The following is a 21,192-nucleotide window of genomic DNA, read 5'->3' as shown; positions in this document are numbered from 1 at the left end:
AAACTATTTAGACCCTTTGACGTTTTGTTACGTTACAGGCTGTATTGTATTTTTTCCTCATCAATCTGCACACAAATACCCCATAATGACAAGGCAAAAACAGATTTGTAGAAATTTTTACAAATAAAGAATAAAAAAAACGACTGAAAGATTTACATAGGTATTCAGACCCTTTACTCAGTACTTTGTTGAAGCACCTTTGGCAGCGATTACAGCCTTGAGTCTTCTTGGGTATGACGCTACAAGCTCGGCACACCTGTATTTGGGGAGTTTCTCCCATTCTTCTCTGCAGATCCTCTCAAGCTCACTCAGGTTGGATGGGGAGCGCTACTGCACAGCTATTTTCAGGTCTCTCCAGAGATGGTCGATCGGGTTCAAGTCCGGGCTCTGGCTGGGCACCTCAAGGACATTCAGAGACTTGTTCCGAAGCCAATCCTGCATTGTCTTAGCTGTGTGCTAAGGGTCGTTGTCCTGTTGGAAGGTGAACCTTCGCCCCAGTCTGAGGATCTCTCTCTACTTCTCTCCGTTCTTCTTTCCCTTGATCCTGACTAGTCTCCCAGTCCCTGCCGCTGAAAAACATCCCCACAGCATGATGCTGCCACCACCATGCTTCAATGTAGGGATGGTGTCTGCTTTCCTCCAGACATTTCGCTTGGCATTCAGGCCAAAGAGTTCAATATTGGTTTCATCAGACCAGAGAATCTTGTTTCTCATGGACTGAGAGTCCTTTAGGTGCCTTTTGGCAAACTCCAAGTGGGCTTTCATGTGCCTTCCGTCTGGCCACTCTACCATAAAGGCCTGTTGGTGGAGTGCTGCAGAGATGGTTGTCCTTCTGGAAGGTTTCCCCATCTTCACAGAGGAACTCTGGAGCTCTGTCAGAGTGACCATCAGGTGCTTGGTCACCTCCCTGACCAAGGCCCTTTTCCCCTGATTGCTCAGTTTGGCCAGACGACCAGCTCTAGGGAGAGTCTTGGTGGTTCGAGGCTTTTTCCATTTAAGAATGATGGAGGCCACTGTGTTTTTGGGAACCTTCAATGCTGCAGAAAATGTTTTGGTACCCTTCCCCAGACCTGTGCCTCGACACATTCCTGTCTCTGAGCTTTGCGGACAATTCCTTCGACCTCACGGCTTGGCTTTTGCTCTGACATGCACTGTCAACTGTGGGACCTTATATAGACAGGTGTTTGCCTTTCCAAATCATGTCCAATCAATGGAATTTACCACAGGTGGACTCCAATGAAGTTGTAGAAACATCTCAAGGATGATCAATGGAAACAGAATGCACCTGAGCTCATTTCGAATCTCATAGCAAAGGGTCTGAATACTTATGTAAAGATATTTCTGTTAATTTTTTATAAATTTGCAAACACTTCTAAAAACCTGTTTTTGCTTTGTCATTATGGTGTGTAGGTTGATTAAGGAATACTTTTAAAAATCAATTTTAGAAGAATGCTCTGATGTAACAAAATGTGTAAAAAGGTAAGGGGTCTGAATAATTTTCTGAATGCACTGTAAATGACAGACCATTCATTGCTTTGGTTTTACTCTCTCCCATCTTACTATATAAAGAATGGTCTATCATGTATGATGACAAATCACCCCTTATAGAGAAAGAGGATAATTCATTGTATAATATCATTTAGCCAGGCCTTGAAGATGCTGTGTGTGTGTGTGTGTATGTGTATGTGTGTGTGTGTGTGTGTGTGTGTGTGTGTGTGTGTGTGTGTGTGTGTGGCTCCTCAGAGGAGGAAGGGGAGGACCATCCTCCTCAGTGAATTTCATAAAAATAAAATAGTGAAACATTAAAAATGGGATCCTTTTTAGATAAAACTATACTAAATACATTCATATTTCACTAAATAACTGATTAAAATGCACTGTTTTGCAATGAAGGTCTACAGTAGCTTCAACAGTACTCTGTAGGGTAGCACCATGATGTAGTCGGAGGACAGCTAGCTTCCATCCTCCTCTGGGTACATTCACTTCAATACAAAACCTAGGAGGCTCATGGTTCTCACTCCCTTCCATAGACTTACACAGTAATTATGACAACTTCCGGAGGTTGTCCTCCAACCTATCATCAGAGCTCTTGCAGCATGGACTGACATGTTGTCCACCCAATCAAAGGATCAGAGAATACATCTAGTACTGAAAGCACAAGCTACAGCTACCTAGCACTGCAGTGCATAAAATGATTTGAGTAGTTGACTCAAAGAGAGAGAAGGACAATAGTAGAATAGTTTTGAACAAATTAATTTCTTCCAAAATGAAGGAGAAGCAAGAGAGAGATCTAGCTATATTTCATATTTTTTTCCACTTACTTAGCTAGCCAATGCAGCTATCTAGTTTAGCCTACTCAAACACATGGCTGAAACAGAGAGAGGGATGCTATGTTAGCTAGCTGGCTATGGCTATCCAACACGGGAACTCTTCCAAGTCAAGGTTTGGTTTAATTAATTTTTTGCCACTGGGGCCCGCCGGTTTAACTGCTAATCTGCCTGCTGACTGTACACTGTACTGCACAATTGTAGCGGGTTTGCTAACATGTTAGTTCTAGTAGCTATGTTGACTTGACATTAGCTAATATGGTGTCAACGAAGTAAGCTGTGCCTTAGGTTTTTTGGCCTGGTCACTCAGCTGATGTGTTGTGCACTGAAGTCCACAAGCGAAGGGAAATGGTAAGAGGAGGAGAGTGTGTAGATGCGAGATGGAATTATTGAACGATGAAAGGGACCACGCTGTTTGTGTGTGGCTGATATGAAAGTTAACTGTGTTTGCGTGTGATGAGGTGTGTATTCATTCTGCCAATTCTGTTGAAAAACGTTTCTTAAACGGAAGCAAACGGAACAGAGATAAACATACTTGAACTCTTGTTTGCAACTGTTGGACTAATGATGACATCCTACAGTATATCAGCTAGGTGCAGGCAAGATTGACACATTCAATACTGCCTTACACAATGTCTCCTTGATTACAAAAATGTATCTCGACATGTGCATCTGTTATAAACTTTCCTTCATAGGCTAGGTTGTAGCAACCTCATGATGGGTGTAGGGAAAATTTTAGTAACATGTAGTAGCCTAAACCTATCGATGTTACATTGAGCTGGGTGTATGGAATATAAATGAGAGTCATCCAATTTTCTGTAATAGAAATAAGGCCATGCTCATGAAAAAAAATGTCCTCCATCTTAAATGGCACAGACCGCCACTGTTGTGTAATACTGTGTCTCTCTATATATATTCTCTGGGAAGTGCTAAATATCATATAGGAAGGCTTTGTGAGTAGGAAGGAGTAGAGTATTTCGATCACAGATTATTTAGCATGCCAGATTGAGTCTCAGTGGTGTAGCTGAGAAAAGCAGGGTTGTGTGTGAGTGAGGATGCAGTTTGCAGAGAGTGGGTGGATGGGTAGAGGCAGTGGAATGTACATGTACACTGATCGAGAGTGTGGTGAGGTACTGTGTACGTGGGTTTGAGGAAACAATCAGTGAAACACTCACACAAGAGATGTATTAGGTAAGAGTTTGTGATCTGTAGTGTACGTGGGTAGTAGGAAAACACATTCAGAATCACAGGAGTACACATACACAGCCACCCACATTCACAGGGACAGTGATTTCAGCACTACTACCCATATCAGTGAGTGGGATTGTGGTATTCCGCACACATGGAACAGAGAGAGAAGAGAAAACAGTCCCACTACACCAAGAGGGAATTCCGCTTGAAGTAATTAGGCCAAACAAGGGCTTGTGCACATAGCAAAGTGTGCCACTGTCGCTTTCAGCCTCTGCCAGGTAGGGCAGAGTCCATACAGACCAACAAGATTGACCAATTTGACTACAGATTCTGACATTTATCCACGTTTATCCAAATGGCAAGTTTCAAAGTTGCTCCAAAGTTACATTTCTAATTATTTTTGACACCCTGCTCCTCCAGCGCAGCGTCGTTCCATTTCTCCAAACGAAATGTCGACGTGTTTTTAAGTGAAGGGCTAAGGTGTGGGATAGTGTTAAAACAGTATGTTACGAAATTCATTCTGAATGGTCAAGGGTTAAGGTTTGGGATTGGGTTAAAACAAAAAAAATGTGTGGGATTGAACACGAGACCTTCAGATCCAGTCATGACCTTTGGATCCATTCGTAATGAATTCGGATCCAGTCATGACCTTTGGATCCATTTGTAATGAATTCGGATCCAGTCATGACCTTTGGATCCATTCGTAATGAATTCGGATCCAGTCATGGGATTACGGCCATCTGCCAACCCCGTCCACAACGCCCAAGCAAACCCAAGCCTACTTGATGGTAATAGTACTCACTGTTGCCCCTAGTGGCTGGCACACACACACACACCTGGAAGGCAAACGGTCACCTGAGTGTTGCAACAGAGTGCTTGTCATGCACAAGCACCAGACATAAATATTGCTTGTCTACCAAGAGGTTGTGTGTGTGCGTGGGTGTGTGTGTGTAGAATTGGGAGCTCATCTGTAACTAACAAATCAGATGTTTTGGCAGGGCAGCTACTGTGTCTTCCTCGGATGAGATGCTCTTGCTTCACTGGTGGCCTAAATCACAGCCAAATTAATTTACTGAGAATGTCATACTGCGATACAACTGCACATCTCGTGAGCTGTTTTGCAGAAAGAGAGAGAAATGGCAAGGCAAGCAGTAGAAAAGCTAGTAAATGCTTCATATTTGACTGTGAGGCTGTGGCTGTGTGTCAGGTTTTGGGTGTCAGTGTGTCTGGTTTGTTCAGTGGTGTCCACCTTGTTAGACCCGTTTAGTCCTAACTCTCTATTCAACACAGGTTAAGGAAAACCTATCTGCACCTATCAGATATTACTAGCTGGGCTGTATTTCATCCCAAAATGTTGTCCCCTCCCTTCTGCCCTTTGCTCACCCCCCCTTCCCCCGAGCTGATACAACTGGAAAGGTGAAAGCAAGATGGTGGAAAGTAGGTGTAGAAGCGAATGCGTACAGCTGTTCAGTCATCTCACATCCAAAAAGGGCAGAAAGGAGGAAAGATATTTTTTGGAATTAAATAATGACTTTTAGAGGTGCAACCTATGTGTATTAGTATGCAACCTGTTGTAATATAATATGCTGATCTCCTATGTTTATTTGTGTTCATATTTTTGTGAATAATTCGCAATTTTTGCTATATCATACTGGCCGCCATTAAGTCTTTTTTTTGACTTGTATAGGAACAAGTTCACAACCTCACCTAACATCCTGGTATGTGATAAGGAAATGTGTGCTTACTCCAAGACATGCTCATAGCCTTTCAAATCATTGACTAACCAGAGGCTTGTGAAACTAAACAGCATGCTACACTTTAAACCCGGGTGCATCCCAAATGGCACCATATAAAACGGCCAAGTTCTATTCACAACGGTATTCAGTTGGTAAGAGACAGACATTCTGTAAATACTAGGAATAGATTGTCCACCATCTATGCGTTATCCAGACAGAAAAGAGAAATAGGCAAAAGAGATCCAAATAAAATCAAATCGAATTCCCTACATAAAATCAAATCAAATGTATTTGTCACATACACATGGCTAGCTAGGTTTCACCAGAGCCCTGCTCTGGTCAAAAAATTGTGCACTATGTAGGGAATCGGGTGCCATTTGAGATGAAGACCTGGTAACTCAGTCATTTTACTCATGCTGATCCAGTAATTCCCAACAGTAGCTCAACCATGAGCAACACCATACAGACTCAGATATCAATTATACACACTGCATATTTTATTGCCAGTTTTGAGTACAATACAAAAATATTGGTTAGGCCCTGTTGATACATTTTAAGCATTTCATTCATTTCAAAATATAGTAATAAAATAGAGCATAATATTGTACCATTTTACAAAAGCTTTGAATCTTCATTCCTGCATGCATGTGCATTTAAAAAAATTGCAAAGCAGATACTCATTTGCAGGACAAGCTATTCCAATCTAATCTAATTTGTCCATTTGTATTACATTTGTCTACTAAGTGCTCTGCTAAATGTATCAAACTCCTTGTAAAACACTCAGAGGAATCTGATTAGGGTTGGAAAATGTTGATAACCTGGGAATTTTGGAAAAGTTTTCCATAAATCCTGGTTGGAATATTCCCGGAATCAAGAGGTATCTGAAATATTCCAACCTGGAGGTCTGTTAAAAAATAAAAAAAAAGCTGAATTCTTCAACCCTACTTCCTTTGCACACTGCGGAGTAATCTGATACAGTATTCCATGAGATTCCCTTCATTCTCCACCACTATCGCTCACCTATCCTCTCACCTATCTTGTAGCTAATTGCTACTCAAATGAATGCCACATATTATGGTGATGTTTAGTACTCTGTATTTAGTTTAGCATTTACGTTTAATATTCTCACATTTAAAAGAGCTAGATATGTTTCATTAATATGTATGAAGACTGAATAAGAGCATTGCATAACTTGTGTATAGATAACAGTAGAATGGTATAAATATTTCGGTTCAAGTCTGCTTTGTACAGGTAGGGCAGGCATGCGGGTTTCCTTCAATTTTTTCATTAAAATTCAGTTTGTCAACATTCATGATGACAGACTAAGACAGCCCTCTGAAACCTTCCCTGACGGAGAAAACAGATACAGATTGTGCAACATTCTGAGACAAGACAGTCAAACTAAAACTAAACACACGCTCTCCCTCATTCTGAACAAAAGCTAACAGTTCAACATTAATCAAATGTAAAAAAAAAAAAAAAAAACTATTTGTGGGTTATAACCTAATTTTGCTGTCGTAACAAAAATATCTGTGCTGTGTGATAGGACACTAATAGATATAATGCGATTTGGTTTCCGTTGCCCTAGCAACCCTCGGGTCTGTAAAACAAACATGTGCGGGAGGGAAAAGTACAAAAGTGAATGAAAGAAGAGAGGGGGATGCAAGAGAGAGGAAAGAGAGAAAAGGTTGACTGGGTCATTGCGTCGTTTTAAGAGTCTGCTCAAAAAAGGATATTCTCCCATAACAGGAGCTATTTCCATGATATAATCTGGGCCCTGCTGAACATGGTGTATTATAAAGAAAGTAAACTTAGCATCTAAAGTACTCTGTGGTCCAAGAAAACGTCAGGGGCCAAGATAGAAGTTAAACTGTGCGAAGGGATCATTATGACAGTGTTCAAATATAGCATAGCACCTTTAGGAAAGAAAAGCATATTGTTCAAACATACCTACAGTTCAGTACAAATACAATATACTAAAACAGTCAAAAGTAGGTACATCATGTATACCAGCACTGACTGATTTTCCGTATGGTCAGTTTCACAAATTGACTGTTTTGTATTAACACTGGAACAAAACATGTCAAATTGATTAATTTGAATTGACACATGATAGAACAGGGGTGTAGTCATTACGCTGATTCTGTTGCAAAACATTACGTCCGTTTACGCCAAATAACAAAAACGAGAGTTCCTACTTGACAATTTCAGGTAGGTTTGCTTCCTTTTGGTTGTTGAACACGGTAAAGGGTTTCCGTTGCAAGATGTAATGAATACACCCCAGACGTTGTGTTTTGGGATGTGAGCACACCCGGCATCTAAAATTGAAGCCAGCCTAGGCTTATGAACACAGTGCTAAAATTGATAAGGGTACTGTATGCAAAAGGCATTATGTACAGGTAAAAAATAAAGCTTACAATTACACAAAAATAGAAAAAAGCATAACGCTATTTGTGCAGTTTAAAAGCAGTTTAAAAGTATTCACATGATATTTTTGGGGAGTGTATGATCATACGCAGTAATTTTCTAAGACATCAAATCCCTCCAAATAGAGGAAATAAAAATCCACATCCTCATCCTCTCCTAAAGTGCTTGGTGGCCATTGTTGTAGCTACTGTAGTACTGTGAAAAGGAGAGGGAGTGGAGTAAGCTACTCTGTGGATGGATGGAAGTGTTGCCAGCCTGTGTGAATTGGCTTGATCGTGTGGGTTGCAGAGTGGAGAACAGCTTGAGTCAAGAGGAACAGGTGGAAAGAGCTGAGGCTACCCGCCCACACAGTGACACATCCAGCACAGACACACATTCACACACTAAAGGCGTCAGCATGCGTCGGTTCGACTGGCGCCTAGCCGAACGAGTGTTCTCGCATACTCCCTTAAAAAGACATTCGCTTGAAAAATGAGGGAAAAAAACAGCAACATCATTGTGTGTCAATTTGAAACGCCGTAGCCAGTATACGCTTCCGCAAAATAGTAAGAACTAATTCAAGATAACCCAAGAAATCTGTCATTCATTTTGACGTTTTTTTTTTGCAGAGATCTTAGTCGCACAATTTTACATCTAACTAAGATGCTTGGTGCAGTATTTCTCAATGAAAGAATTTGCATGAAAACGAGTCGCCTCGTTGAATGACAACAAAGACTTTATTGAAGAATCCCTATTGTTGACCAATCACCGACGAAGGGGCGTAGACTTTGGCTCCGAACTTCAGCCTGCATCCAGAAAAGAAATGCGTGTGCCCGAACAGCCGAAAAAGCCCAAAACTGACAAAAATTTCACAAAATGTCGTCATAATATATGCACAAACTTCTCCGAACTGTTTCGGCTGGGAAGCATGCGGATGCCTTAACACACACACACAGACACACAATGGATTGAGGATGAAGAGGAATCAACTTATATGATTCTTCTATGTGGGTGGAGGTCCGTCGTAGCGTAGCATGATGTTGAAGGAGCGGGCAAAGTTGTTGGACAGAGAGCAGCTGGAGCCTTCGTCCATCCAGGGCAGGAAGAAGGCGAAGAGGAGTAAGGCCAACAGCAGGAGCCAGAGGGGCAGGGCCACCCGACACACACGGTACAGCAGGCCTGGAGTCTTCCCCTACAGGGAGACAATATAGAGATGTTAACACATACACTGTGTGTATATATACATTTACACAAACACTCACAGACATCAATAGTTGTGAGTACGGTAATTGAACCCATCAAATCCCATTCTTATACTTTCTCTCAAATGCACATACTGTTGTACATTCCTTGTCTATTCCATTAAGTGCACAAGTAAACAACCAGTGATTGAGGATAAACCGTAAACCCTTTTAGAGGGGCCATGTAATTATATGGGAAACAGAAATGCCTCAAATTCAACCCCAAATGACATCAAAACTAATACAAAAGTAGGTGTTTCACTCTCAGAGTATTTCTGTCTCCCATCCAACTTAATGTTAATCCAATGCACCAGACTCCCTGTACATCTGCCTCTCAACGTGGAAGAACATTCTGTGATGCTGAAATTTAAATAAATGCTTCTCATACTTGCTAGGTAATGATGCCACATTTGACTGGTTCATAATGAAACAACGTGCCAATGTTTAAAAAGGGGTACATCTGACTGCTCAGCTACATTTTGTTGGTAGTCGGCTAGGCTTGAGAAATGTCACCACTCAAATTCATAGACAGAGTTATGGACTGACAATCCATTATAGTACAATTCTAGTTTTATGTACCAGTTTGATGTACATTTCCCAGATATCCCAGGGAGTGTTAAACTAAGTCACTTTTAAGATGACTCATACAGTAGGGTCAGTGTTCGCTCGCTAAGTAAACAAACAGTAAAGGCTCACAGCCCTTTCAATATAATCAGGGTTGTGATGGCACACACAGAGCATTAACACACACCACAGAGCAGAGTGCTCTTCCAAGTGAAGAGAGTAAATCCTCGCCCACTCTGTCCTCTCTGCACTCCACCTTTTTATGCTCACTCACTCAGTTCCATCAACCACCTCTCCCTCCTTCTCTCAAACTACTTTCCAGAGCACCTAGGATCGAGAGAGGAGGAAGACGAGGAAGGGCAAGAGAAAGCCTCTCAACAGGCCTGCACCTTTCCTCGTTCTACATCCAAACTCCCATCACCTCTAAGAATATTCGAAGATAAATACACAACGCAGAGGTCAAGAGGGAATTAAGTATCAATGGAAATAGTTGTTTTTCTGTAACGGGGAACTGACGATTAACGGGTCAGGGACACAGGAGGGGTTTCAGTCCAGGACTCATAGCTAAATGTGGCAAGTTCTCATTGGTCCAAATTATCTATACATTGTGCCTGAAACGGGATACTTGGCATTTGGCTATTGGCCCAATTATATTGGTCAACCACTGGCTAGGCTTGGGTATAAACTGCATCATGGCTCTTTATTCAGTGAAGAAAACACTGCAGACGGAAGAATCTCCCATCTACTTCCCAGCATAAAAACTATGATTGTTCTCTTTGAATAAATATATTTTCTCCCCCCGATTTCCTTTGGGGTCTGTGTTATTGAACAACAACTGCTAACACCTCAGTCCCAGATACTCAAACTAAACAGTCCCAATAGCAATCCATTTGACAGACAGGTGTTAAGCGCCCTTAAAGAGATCAATCAATCAATCATTGTATACAAGCTCTAAGCTAGTCAAGCACTGTTAAGCTCAACCCCCTGCCTGACAGACCTATAGATAGCTATGTTCAGAGTGAAAATTGCTCAGAGCTGTTCTAATGGGAATAGGGGTGATGAAGAGGATTATTTTATCATTTTTATGCACTTCAATTATAAATGACACTGGTGATTAATTTTTGGGTAATTCATTATCTGGTGTAAGTGAGGATTGTGTGTAGCCAGTGAAGGAGATTGCTGTTGGCCAGGGGGTTTGAGTTTGTTGGGCAGTGGAGAGGTATAATGCAGGCCAGGTGGTGTGTGAACTCTGAGTTTAGTAAATTGGAGGGGTCCTCTGCAATCTCTCATGCCATCCTCTGCATGTTTGTGTTAAAGTTGACCAGGAAGTTGTTGTTGGGTTTGCCTTTTTCAGTAGATAGGAAGGTTGTAGGCCAGGGGGCGCAATTATGTAAACAACCCTATGTTTATACTCCAAAGTAATGACAGGTCAGAAAGGAACTGAAACTAGCGAATGAGACCAGAAGAGTTATCTCCCTTGTTATCTCCATAGGTGTGTGTACGTGGGACAAAGGCATGTGTGAGGTACAGGAGCCATATCTACAATCATAGGATAGTGTGTATTAAGAATGCTAACAAGCACCTTTAAAACATGACTAAAATAACTAAGGGAAGTAATAACAGCCGTCTATACAGCGTGAAAATCCAAGTTATGACAGATGTAGAGACTCATAGCCCGCAAAACTAGCAACCACAATTCCTATACAGTGATTTGTGGATGGATGAGTTTCCATATCTTAGCGCAGATGCTGCAGTGCACTGATGTTTGTCATTGGGGTACTTTAGGCATGTACTTTTTGTCTTTGCTGTGAGTCACACTACCATATTTGTCTTTCATCTGTGTCTGCTGTTTTACTCATAATCAACAACCTGGGGGTAAACTCGGTGAGCTACTCTGCTTATTTTTTACCATCCATGCACCTGCTGCGTTCACAGCTATATGATAGCGACAGAGAGAGAGAGCGAGAGAGTGAGAGCGCGAGAGAAAGAGCGAGAGAAAGAGAGAGCAAGAGAGAGAGAGAGCGAGAGCAAAGAGAGAGAGAGAGTGCGAGTGACAAGAGACCAGAAGAAGACAGAGTAGAATGAGGTTGCTCCTAGACAAGGATTTGATATCCATTCCCCCCTTTCTCCAAATGGTTAAGGTGATGACTGTAGAAGGGTATCCTGATCCTAGATCTGTGCCAAAAGGAAACGTATACCTAGAGCAGAGAGGACTGGGATGAGGCTGTCCACTAACTTAGCCATCAACAGATGGAGAGGAGGACAAGGTTTGAAACCAAGGCTCCAGGTACAAGTTGCCCTTAAACTGACCTCAGAACTACATCTACCTACGCAAAACATGGTGCAAATCCTCTGGAATTTTGTGTAATATCGAGGGCCCCCACGCTCCACCAAAGGGGGGGGAGAGAGAAAGAGAGAGAAAAAAAGAGAGAAAGAGAGACCTGATGGGGGGCGAGGGAGGGAGTGACGGAGCATGGCATTGCTTAATCTCTTCTCCACCCAGTCTGGTCTCAAAGACTAGATGTAACTAAGTAAATGTAAATCCGGGACACTCAAATTAGTAAAATATGTTACGTTTGATATGGTTACATAACACAGAAGGTTACTTAAGGTAAAAATGAAAGGAGGGTGGTTGATCGGTGTGGGCGTATAACGCAAACATCTAGCAACCCAAAGGTTGCGTGTTCGTATACCATCAGGACTTCATTACCCTTTTAGCTACTTTGCAACTACTTAGCATGTTAGCTAACCCTTCCACAAACCCTTTAACCTAACTCCTAACCTTTACCCTTACCCTATCTAACTTTTGCCACCTAGCTAATGTTAGCCACAACAAATTGTAATTCGTAAAATATTTTACGTTTGGGAATTGAAAATATATGGTACATTTTGCAAATTCGTAACGCATCATAAGAATTGTAATTCATAACATATCATACGAAATGGATGATGGACATCCAAAAATTAAGATATACCATACGAAACATATAGTAAATGTAGTGTCCTGAATTTACATACAGAATAACACAGAATGCTCTGAGACCAGGTTGCTCCACCCCACTGGGCTGCCAAATTAACTGGGGTTTGTTGGAGACAGCAGGCTTGACTTGGTGCCAGTCTTGGGTGGTCAGACAAGTGGCCCTAGAGCTGTGTTTTCTAAGCCCAGAGGAGTGGGGAGGCTCAAAGACTCCCCTGAAGAGGTACTTTTACTGATTTTAAACTCTCTGGAGCAGTCCCACTCCTGGCATGTTGTCTTTCTTAATAGGACAAAGACAGACAAACCCATGCAGACAAACCCATGCTGTAGCAATATATGTGTTCCAAAGGCCGCAGCTTGGACCACCAGACCACACATTTTTCCAGTTTGAACTACACTGAATATTAAAAGGAATGTTTGACCATGACACAAGCTCTGAGCTGGATTGATAACTGTACCTTTGCTGTCCTGGTGTGTTCCTCCTGTCCAGCAGCACTTGCACCCTAATGGAAATAAACCCAGAAAACTATACTGTGAAAAAAATACTGTAAAACTATGCTTTATACAGTACAGTTCAGTCAGACCATGACCTAACAATGATGATACACTGCACCCTTGTGGTAGACCAATGTATCATCTCTTTATTATGGGATACTCTTCAACGCACTCTGCTGCATGGACATTTTACACAGCACCCTAATTCCCTATATCAGAGGTCATCAACCTTTCCTTAAGTCAAGATCACTTTCGGGTCAAAATGCAAACCGTGACCTACCACTCAGATTGTTTAAAAACATGACTTGAAAAATGTAAGCCTATGCAACATTAACCAATTAAAAAGAGCTCTGTCGCAACAAGGTTTGTGCAGTAGGTTATAGGTCCAATACATGGCTATGCTTGAATTGCCCTGCCAGTGTTGTTCTTCTCAGACCATTTTGAAATTATATTTAAAAAAATGTTGGTATATGATCAAACTGATAATAGATCATTTGTTGTATTAATTGTGATGCACAGCTGAGTGCGCATAAAATACACATACTTTATTTTTACTGGACTGATGGCCTGCATCTGATGGTCTATCATTCCAAGGGTTTCCGTTACTTGTACTATGTTCTACATTGTACACACACACCAATTGTTTTAGGGTACTTTTACCCCTTTTTGTGTTATGGGAGTAGTAATCAGGAGGCGAAGGTCGAGAGCCATGAGTCCTCCGAAACACGACACCACCAAGCCACACTGCTTCTTCACACACTGCCCGGTTAACCCGAAAGCCAGCCGATACAGGAAACACCATACAGCTGCCGACCGAAGTCAGCGTGCATGTGCCCACCACAAGGAGCCACTAGAGCTCATGGGGCTCCCAAACCCAGATCTGTAGTGACGCAGTGCCTTATACCGCTGCGCCACTCGGGAGGCCCTATCGTTGTTTTATTAACAGAAATGTTTGGTGATCGACTAGGAATTCCTTGGAGTTGGTGACCACTGCCCTATATAGTGCACTACTTTTGACGAGAACCATATAGATCCTATAGCATCTCTTACCTTGACATTCAACAGAGCCTTGAGGTCTCCTACATCCTTCAGTTTGGACTTGTAGAGCATCCAGCGATAACGTATCTCCTCCATACCCACATCCTCAGCCCAATGGTCAGCCCCGTCCCCGGTTCCGGATGCAGCCGCCCCAGACATCAGCAGTAGCTGGAACTGCTCCTGACCCCAGCCCACACTGGACCGCAAAGTCTGTGGGAAAGAGAGCGGGAGAGAGAGAGAGGAGGAGGAGAGAAGAGGCAAGTGAACAACAGGGGGATGGAGAATGAAGAAGACTAAACAGTTGCATATGGCTGAGGGGTAAGCAGAGGAATTGTTGCATAAAGTAATAACAATAAGCAGTGTGTGTGTGTGTGTAATGTCTACACAGGATCTTTGCACAGAAGAATAGCTACAGCAGTAAATACTGAAGGAATACTTAACCCTTTTTCTCTACTGAAACCACAGCAGCACATACATACTGTATATCCCCAAACAAAGAAGCAAACATCTTCAATCCCCTTTCTGCATTGATTCAATGTCTGCTGACATTAAGGCATGCTTTGTGCTCTGTTATCCTATCCTGACAAAAACATTCCAACCACTAACATGGCCTGCTGGCATCCCAAATGGCACCCTATTTACTATTTTGGGCCAGTGCCCTATATGAAAAGTATATATAGAGAATACACCCAGATGACAATCCAATGTCTATTTCACGTTGGAAATTTAATTGAAATGAAATGATGTAGAAACGCTGATTCAACCAGTGTGTGCCAAGTGGGTAGGATGGCATTTAGGACACAACCTGCCTGACTGTCAGGCAGCTTCTGGTTGGGATGTAAGTGTACTGGACGTCAGTTGCCAAAAGTTATTTTAGCCGTCTAGAGGAACGCTGGAAGGGTTGCGGTGTGTATTTGTTAGGGCCTTGCTGTAAGGTATGTTTCTACCTAACCCATTAATAAACTAAAAGAGCCTAACACAACTCCTTATAGTCCAAGGACCTTACATGCTCTGTTTAGAGGCAAATTGGCTCTGGCAGCCAAAACAGCCAAATCCTCTGAAACGTAAAATGATTCTCAACTGTGGTACGGTTTTAGAAATAAAGCCTTCTACTTTCTTATCACATCAGAATAATTTCACAAATAGACACTTACTGTACACGGTTTCAACCAGTTTTAACACAGTTGCAGCCGCCAGTATTTTTCAGTGACAACACGTTTGCCGCATCCGCCTTCTGTTTACACACAGGTGTTCGGAGACGTATATAGCTACGTCAGTAAACAAGCGCTGTAACATGGAAATATGGATGCGGGAACCCCAATCAGCCCTATAAGGGTGTAGTAATTTAACCTTTTGTTTTTTGAAAATTATTTCTCGCTAATATGAAAGTTGCTATGTTTCCAAAACCGTACAGCAAGTGATCGGGGCTCTTAAAGAAACTCCGCCGGCCAGAAGATTATTTTCGACCATCCTAGAGCTTTGTTTGGTGCACTCTGAACATAACATCCTCCAGAAGTTCTCACAAAGCATGTATATTACTGACAAAGGAACTTGTTTTAAGCCAACCCTGATGTCCTAGCCGTGTCTGAATCCTGGCATAGGAAGGCCACCAAAAATTCTGAAATTTCCAACCCCAATTACAACATTTTCCGAACTGCTAAAAGGGGGCGGAATTGCAATCTACTGCAGAGATAGCCTGCAGAGTTCTGTCATACCATCCAGGTCTATGCCCAAACAGTTCAAGCTTCTCCTTTTAAAGATCCATTTCTCCAGAAATAAGTCCCTCACCCCCCTCAGCCCCCAGCTGTGCCCTGGGCACCATATGTGAATTGATTGCCCCCCCCCATCTATCGTCAGAGTTCGTACTGCTAGGTGACCTAAAATTGTGATATGCTTAACACTCTGGCTCTCCTACAATCTAAGATAGATGCCCTCAATCTCACACAAATGATCAAGGAACAATGCCAAATCCGTAACCATGGGCACCCTCATAATTATCATCCTGACCAACTTGCCGTCTAAATACACCTCTGCTATTTTCAACCAGGATCTTAGCGATCACTGCCTCATTGCCTGCGTCCGTTCGTTATGGGTCTGCAGTCAAATGACCACCTCATTACTGTCAAACGCTCCCTAAAACACTTCTGCAAGCAGGCCTTTCTAATTGACCTGGCCCAGGTATCCTGGAAAGATATTGACCTCATCCCGTCAGTAGAGGATGCCTGGTTGCTATTTAAAAGTGATTTCCTCACCATCTTCAAATAAGCATGCCCCTTACAAAGTAGAACTAAGAACAGATATAGCCCTTGGTTCACTCCAGACTTGACTGACCTTGACTCGCACAAAAACACCCTGTGGCGTACTGCACTAGCTTCGAATAGCCCCCGCGATATGCAACCTTTCAGGGAAGTCAGGAACCAATACACACAGTCAGTTAGGAAAGCAATGGCTAGCTTTTTCAAACAGAAATTTGTATCCTGCAGCACTAATTCCAAATAGTTTTGGGACACTGTAAAGTCCATAGAAAATAAGAGTACCTCCTCCCAGATGCCATCTGCACTGAGACTAGGAAACACTGTCACCACTGATGAATCCACGATCATTTCTCTACGGCTGGCCATGCCTTCCACCTTTCCACCCCGGCCAACAGCTCTGCAACCCCCGCTGCAACTGGCCCAAACCCCCCCTCTTCTCCTTCACCCAAATCCAGATAGCTGATGTTCTGAAAGAGCTGCAAAATCTGGATCCCTAGAAATCAGCTGGGCTAGGCAATCTGGACCCTCTTCCTAAAATTATCAGCTGCCATTGTTGCAACCCCTATTACCAGTCTGTTCAACCTCTCTTTTGCATCGTCTGAGATTCCTAAAGATTCCTCTCCAAAGGGGGAGACACTAGACCCAAACTGTTACAGACCTACATCCATCCTGCCCTGCCTTTCTAAAGTCTTCGAAAGCCAAGTGAACAAACAGATCACTGAGCATTTCGAATCCCACCACTTCTCCGCTATGCAATCTGGTTTCCGAGCTGGTCATGGGTGCACCTCAGCCACGCTCAAGGTCCTAAACGATATCATAACCTCCATTGATAAAAGACAGTACTGTGCAGCCGTCTTCATCGACCTGGCCAAGGCCTTCGACTCTGTCAATCACCGCATTCTTATCAGCAGACTCAACAGCCATGGTCTCTCTAATGACTGCCTCACCTGGTTCACCAACTACTTCTCAGATAGAGTTCAGTGTGTCAAATTGGAGGGCCTGTTCTGGCAGTCTATGGGGGTGCCACAGGGTTCAATTCTCAGGCCGACTCTTTCCTCTGTATTTATCAATGATGACGCTCTTTCTGCGGGTGATTCTTTGATCCACCTCTACACAGATGACACCATTGTGTATACATCTTGGCCCTTCTTTGGACATTGTGTTAACAAACCTCCAAACGAGCTTCAACGCCATACAAGACTCTTTCCGTGGCCTCCAACTGCTCTTAAATGCTAGTAAAACTAAATGTATGCGCTTCAACCGATCGCTGCCCACACCCACCCACCCGACTAGCATCACTACGGAGGACAGTTCTGACTTAGAATATGTGGACAACTATAAATACCTAGGTGTCTGGCTAGACTGTAAACTCTCCTACCAGACTCACATTAAGCATCTCTAATCCAAAGTTAAATCTAGAATTGGCTTCCTATTTCGCAACAAAGCCTCCTTCACTCATGCTGCCAAACATACCCTCGTAAAACTGACTATCCTGCCGATGCTTGACTCCGGGCAATGATATTTACAAAATAGCCTCAAACACTCTCCTCGGCAACCTGGATGTAGTCTATCACAGTGCCATCCATTTTGTCACCAAAATGACAAATACTACCTACCACTGTGACCTGTATGCTCTCGTTGGCTGGTCCTCGCTACATATTCGTCGCCGAACCCACTGGCTCCAGGTCATCTATAAGTCTTTGCTACGTAAAGCTCCGCCTACACCAGCTCACTGGTCACCATAGCAACACCCACCCATAGTACGTGCTCCAGCAGGAATATTTCATTGGTCATCCCCAAAGCCAACACCTCCTTTCCTTCCAGTTCTCTGCTGCCAATGACCGGAACAACTTGCAACCCCCCCCCTCACTAACTTTAAGCGTTAGCTGTCAGAACAGCTTACCGATCGCTGCAGCTATACACAGCCCATCTGTAAATAGCCCATCCAACCAACTACCTACCTCATCCCCATATTTGTTTTTCTGCTCTTTTGCACACCAGTATTTCTACTTGCACATCCTCATCTGCACATATATCACTCCAGTGTAAATAGCTAAATTGTAATTACTTTGCCACTATTGGCCTGTTTATTGCCTTGCTTCATTTGCACACACTGTATACAGATGTTCTATTGTGTTACTGACTGTACATTTGTTTATCCCAGGTGTAACTCTGTTGTTTTTGTTGCACTGCTTTGCTTTATCTTGGCCAGGTCGCAGTTGTAAATGTTAACTTGTTCTCAACTGGCCTACCTGGTTAAATAAAATTGAAATAAATGTTTAAAAAAGATTAAAGTCTAACCATAAGATGGCTACAGCACTTGAGTACCTCATTATTTCTGTGTGAATATAAAACAGGCGTGGAATACTGTATATTTCTGAGAGAATTCATTAGCACCAACCTTGAGTGTGTTCTGCCTGATCTTGAGTTCTCTGGTGCTCAGCGGTCCCTTGGTGTTGAGAATCCCTGAAAGAGTATCGTTTTCCTTCTGTAGCCAGGCCTCAAAAATACTCCTCCTGTCCTCGTACTCCGCTGCACTCAGAGCTGACCCTGGATCTGCCTGAAGGACCACAACAACTTACTTGAGGTGATATTTCACAAAAGAGAATCAGTTATCTAATTTTCTAAATATTCTGGTTTATAACGGAAGTGTAATATCAGTTAATGAGAATATTGAGTGATGAGTCAATTACTTTTAAGAAAAGGTTGACGACATCCGCTCCTCATTCACTCAGCCTATTGAGTCCACTGGTCCCACTTAAACAGAACTAACATCTTTTTCCATCCTGCGACTAGTGATGTCCAGCCACCCGACAACATCCCCTCCTCCAGACCATCTCTGGAGATCTTCTCCCATTCCTCACTTCCCTCATCAACTCATCCCTGAACACTGGCTGCGTCCCCTGCAACTTCAAGATGGCCAGAGCCGCTCCTCTGCCCAAGAAACCAACACTCGACCCTTCCGATGTCAAAAACTACAGACAGATATCCCTTCTTTATTTTCTTCCCAAAACACTTTAGCATGCTGTCACTCACCAACTTGTTATCTCTCTCAGAACGATCTTCATCCTAACCAGTCTGGCTTCAAATTGGGTCACTCAACTGAGACTGCTCTCCTCTGTGTCAGAGGCTCTCTGCTCTGCCAAAGCTGACTCTTTCTCCTCTGTTCTCATCCTCCTAGATCTATCCTCTGCCTTCGACACCGTGAAACATCAAATCCTCCCCTCCACCTTCTCAGGGCTGTGCGTACATCTCAGGCTCTGCACACTCCTGGATTGCATTCAACCTGGCAGGTCGCGCCTGTCAGGTGGCATGGAGAGGACCATGGTGCGTGCCTACAGAGCAGCAAGGGGAACTGCCCCTCCCTACCTTCAGGCTATGCTCAAACCTCACATCTCAACCCGAGCACTCGTCTGCCACCTCCGGTCTGTTGGCCGTCCCACCCCTACAGGAGGTCAACCAACTTCTGTATTGAGGAAAAATTTGCTAATACGACTGTGATATGTGGTTGTCTCACCTAGCCATCTTAAGATGAATGCACTAAGTCACTCTGGATAGCAGCGTCTGCTAAATGACTAAAATGTCAAATGTTGTTATAAACCGGGGTGTTCGAGCCCTGAATGCTGATTGGCTTAAAGCTGTGTTATGTCAGACCGTATACATGGGTATGACAACCAAGAAAAGATTTTTACTGTTCTAATTATGTTGGTAACCAGTTTATAATAGCAATAAGGAACCTTGGGGGTTTGTGGTATATAGCCAATATACCCCGACTAACGGCTGCATCCTGTATCCGCATTGCGTCATCCATAAGAACAGCCCTTAGGGGTGGTATATTGGCCATATACCACACCTCCTCATGCCTTATTGCTTACAGTGGAGCAAAAAAGTATTTAGTCAGCCACCAATTGTGCAAGTTCTCCCACTTAAAAAGATGAGAGAGGCCTGTAATTTTCATCATAGGTACACTTCAACTATGACAGACAAAATGAGAAGAAAAAAAATCCAGAAAATCACATTGTAGGATTTTTAATGAATTTATTTGCAATTTATGGTGGAAAATAAGTATTTGGTCACCTACAAACAACATTTCTGGCTCTCACAGACCTGTAACTACTTCTTTAAGACGCTCCTCTGTCCTCCACTCGTTACCTATATTAATGGCACCTGTTTGAACTTGTTATCAGTATAAAAGAAACCTGTCCACAACCTCAAACAGTCACACTCCAAACTCCACTATGGCCAAGACCAAAGAGCTGTCAAAGGACAAAACAAAATTGTAGACCTGCACCAGGCTGGGAAGACTGAATCTGCAATAGGTAAGCAGCTTGGTTTGAAGAAATCCACTGTGGGAGCAATTATTAGGAAATGGAAGACATACAAGACCACTGATAATCTCCCTCGATCTGGGGCTCCACGCAAGATCTCACCCCGTGGGGTCAAAATGATCACAAGAACGGTGAGCAAAAATCCCAGAACCACACGGGGGGACCTAGTGAATGACCTGCAGAGAGCTGGGACCAAAGTAACAAAGCCTACCATCAGCAAGGCATTGAAGATGAAACGTGGCTGGGTCTTTCAGCATGACAATGATCCCAAACACACCGCCTGGGCAATGAAGGAGTGGCTTCGTAAGAAGCATTTCAAGGTCCTGGAGTGGCCTAGCCAGTCTCCAGATCTCAACCCCATAGAAAATCTTTGGAGGGAGTTGAAAGTGCGTGTTGCCCAGCAACAGCCCCAAAACATCACTGCTCTAGAGGAGATCTGCATGGAGGAATGGGCCAAAATACCAGCAACAGTGTGTGAAAACCTTGTGAAGACTTACAGAAAACGTTTGACCTCTGTCATTGTCAACAAAGGATTGAGATAACTTTTGTTATTGACCAAATACTTATTTTCCACCATCATTTGCAAATAAACTCATTAAAAATCCTACAATGTGATTTTCTTGATTTTTTTCTC

General features: G+C 43.0%; 1 protein-coding gene across 2 annotated transcripts in view; it reads right to left on the bottom strand.

Moving 5' to 3' along the window:
* Positions 1–5,729: 5,729 nt before the first annotated feature.
* Positions 5,730–21,192, bottom strand: part of LOC112261566 (nesprin-3) — a 43,303-nt gene continuing 27,840 nt past the window's right edge. For both annotated transcript variants that reach the window (XM_024437002.2, XM_024437003.2), the window contains 4 exons: positions 18,632–18,790; positions 13,988–14,185; positions 12,901–12,945; positions 5,730–8,852 (listed from right to left, as the gene is read on the bottom strand). In XM_024437002.2, the coding sequence (XP_024292770.1) occupies positions 8,664–8,852; positions 12,901–12,945; positions 13,988–14,185; positions 18,632–18,790 (591 nt within the window). In that variant the 3' untranslated portion in view covers positions 5,730–8,663. The remainder of the gene's footprint in view (positions 8,853–12,900; positions 12,946–13,987; positions 14,186–18,631; positions 18,791–21,192) is intronic.

This window comes from Oncorhynchus tshawytscha, linkage group LG11, assembly GCF_018296145.1.
Source record: "Oncorhynchus tshawytscha isolate Ot180627B linkage group LG11, Otsh_v2.0, whole genome shotgun sequence".
In the NCBI taxonomy this organism is placed as follows: Eukaryota; Metazoa; Chordata; class Actinopteri; order Salmoniformes; family Salmonidae; genus Oncorhynchus; species Oncorhynchus tshawytscha.
The sequence above is the reverse complement of the archived record's forward strand: the minus strand, read 5'-3'. Positions and strand labels throughout refer to the sequence as shown.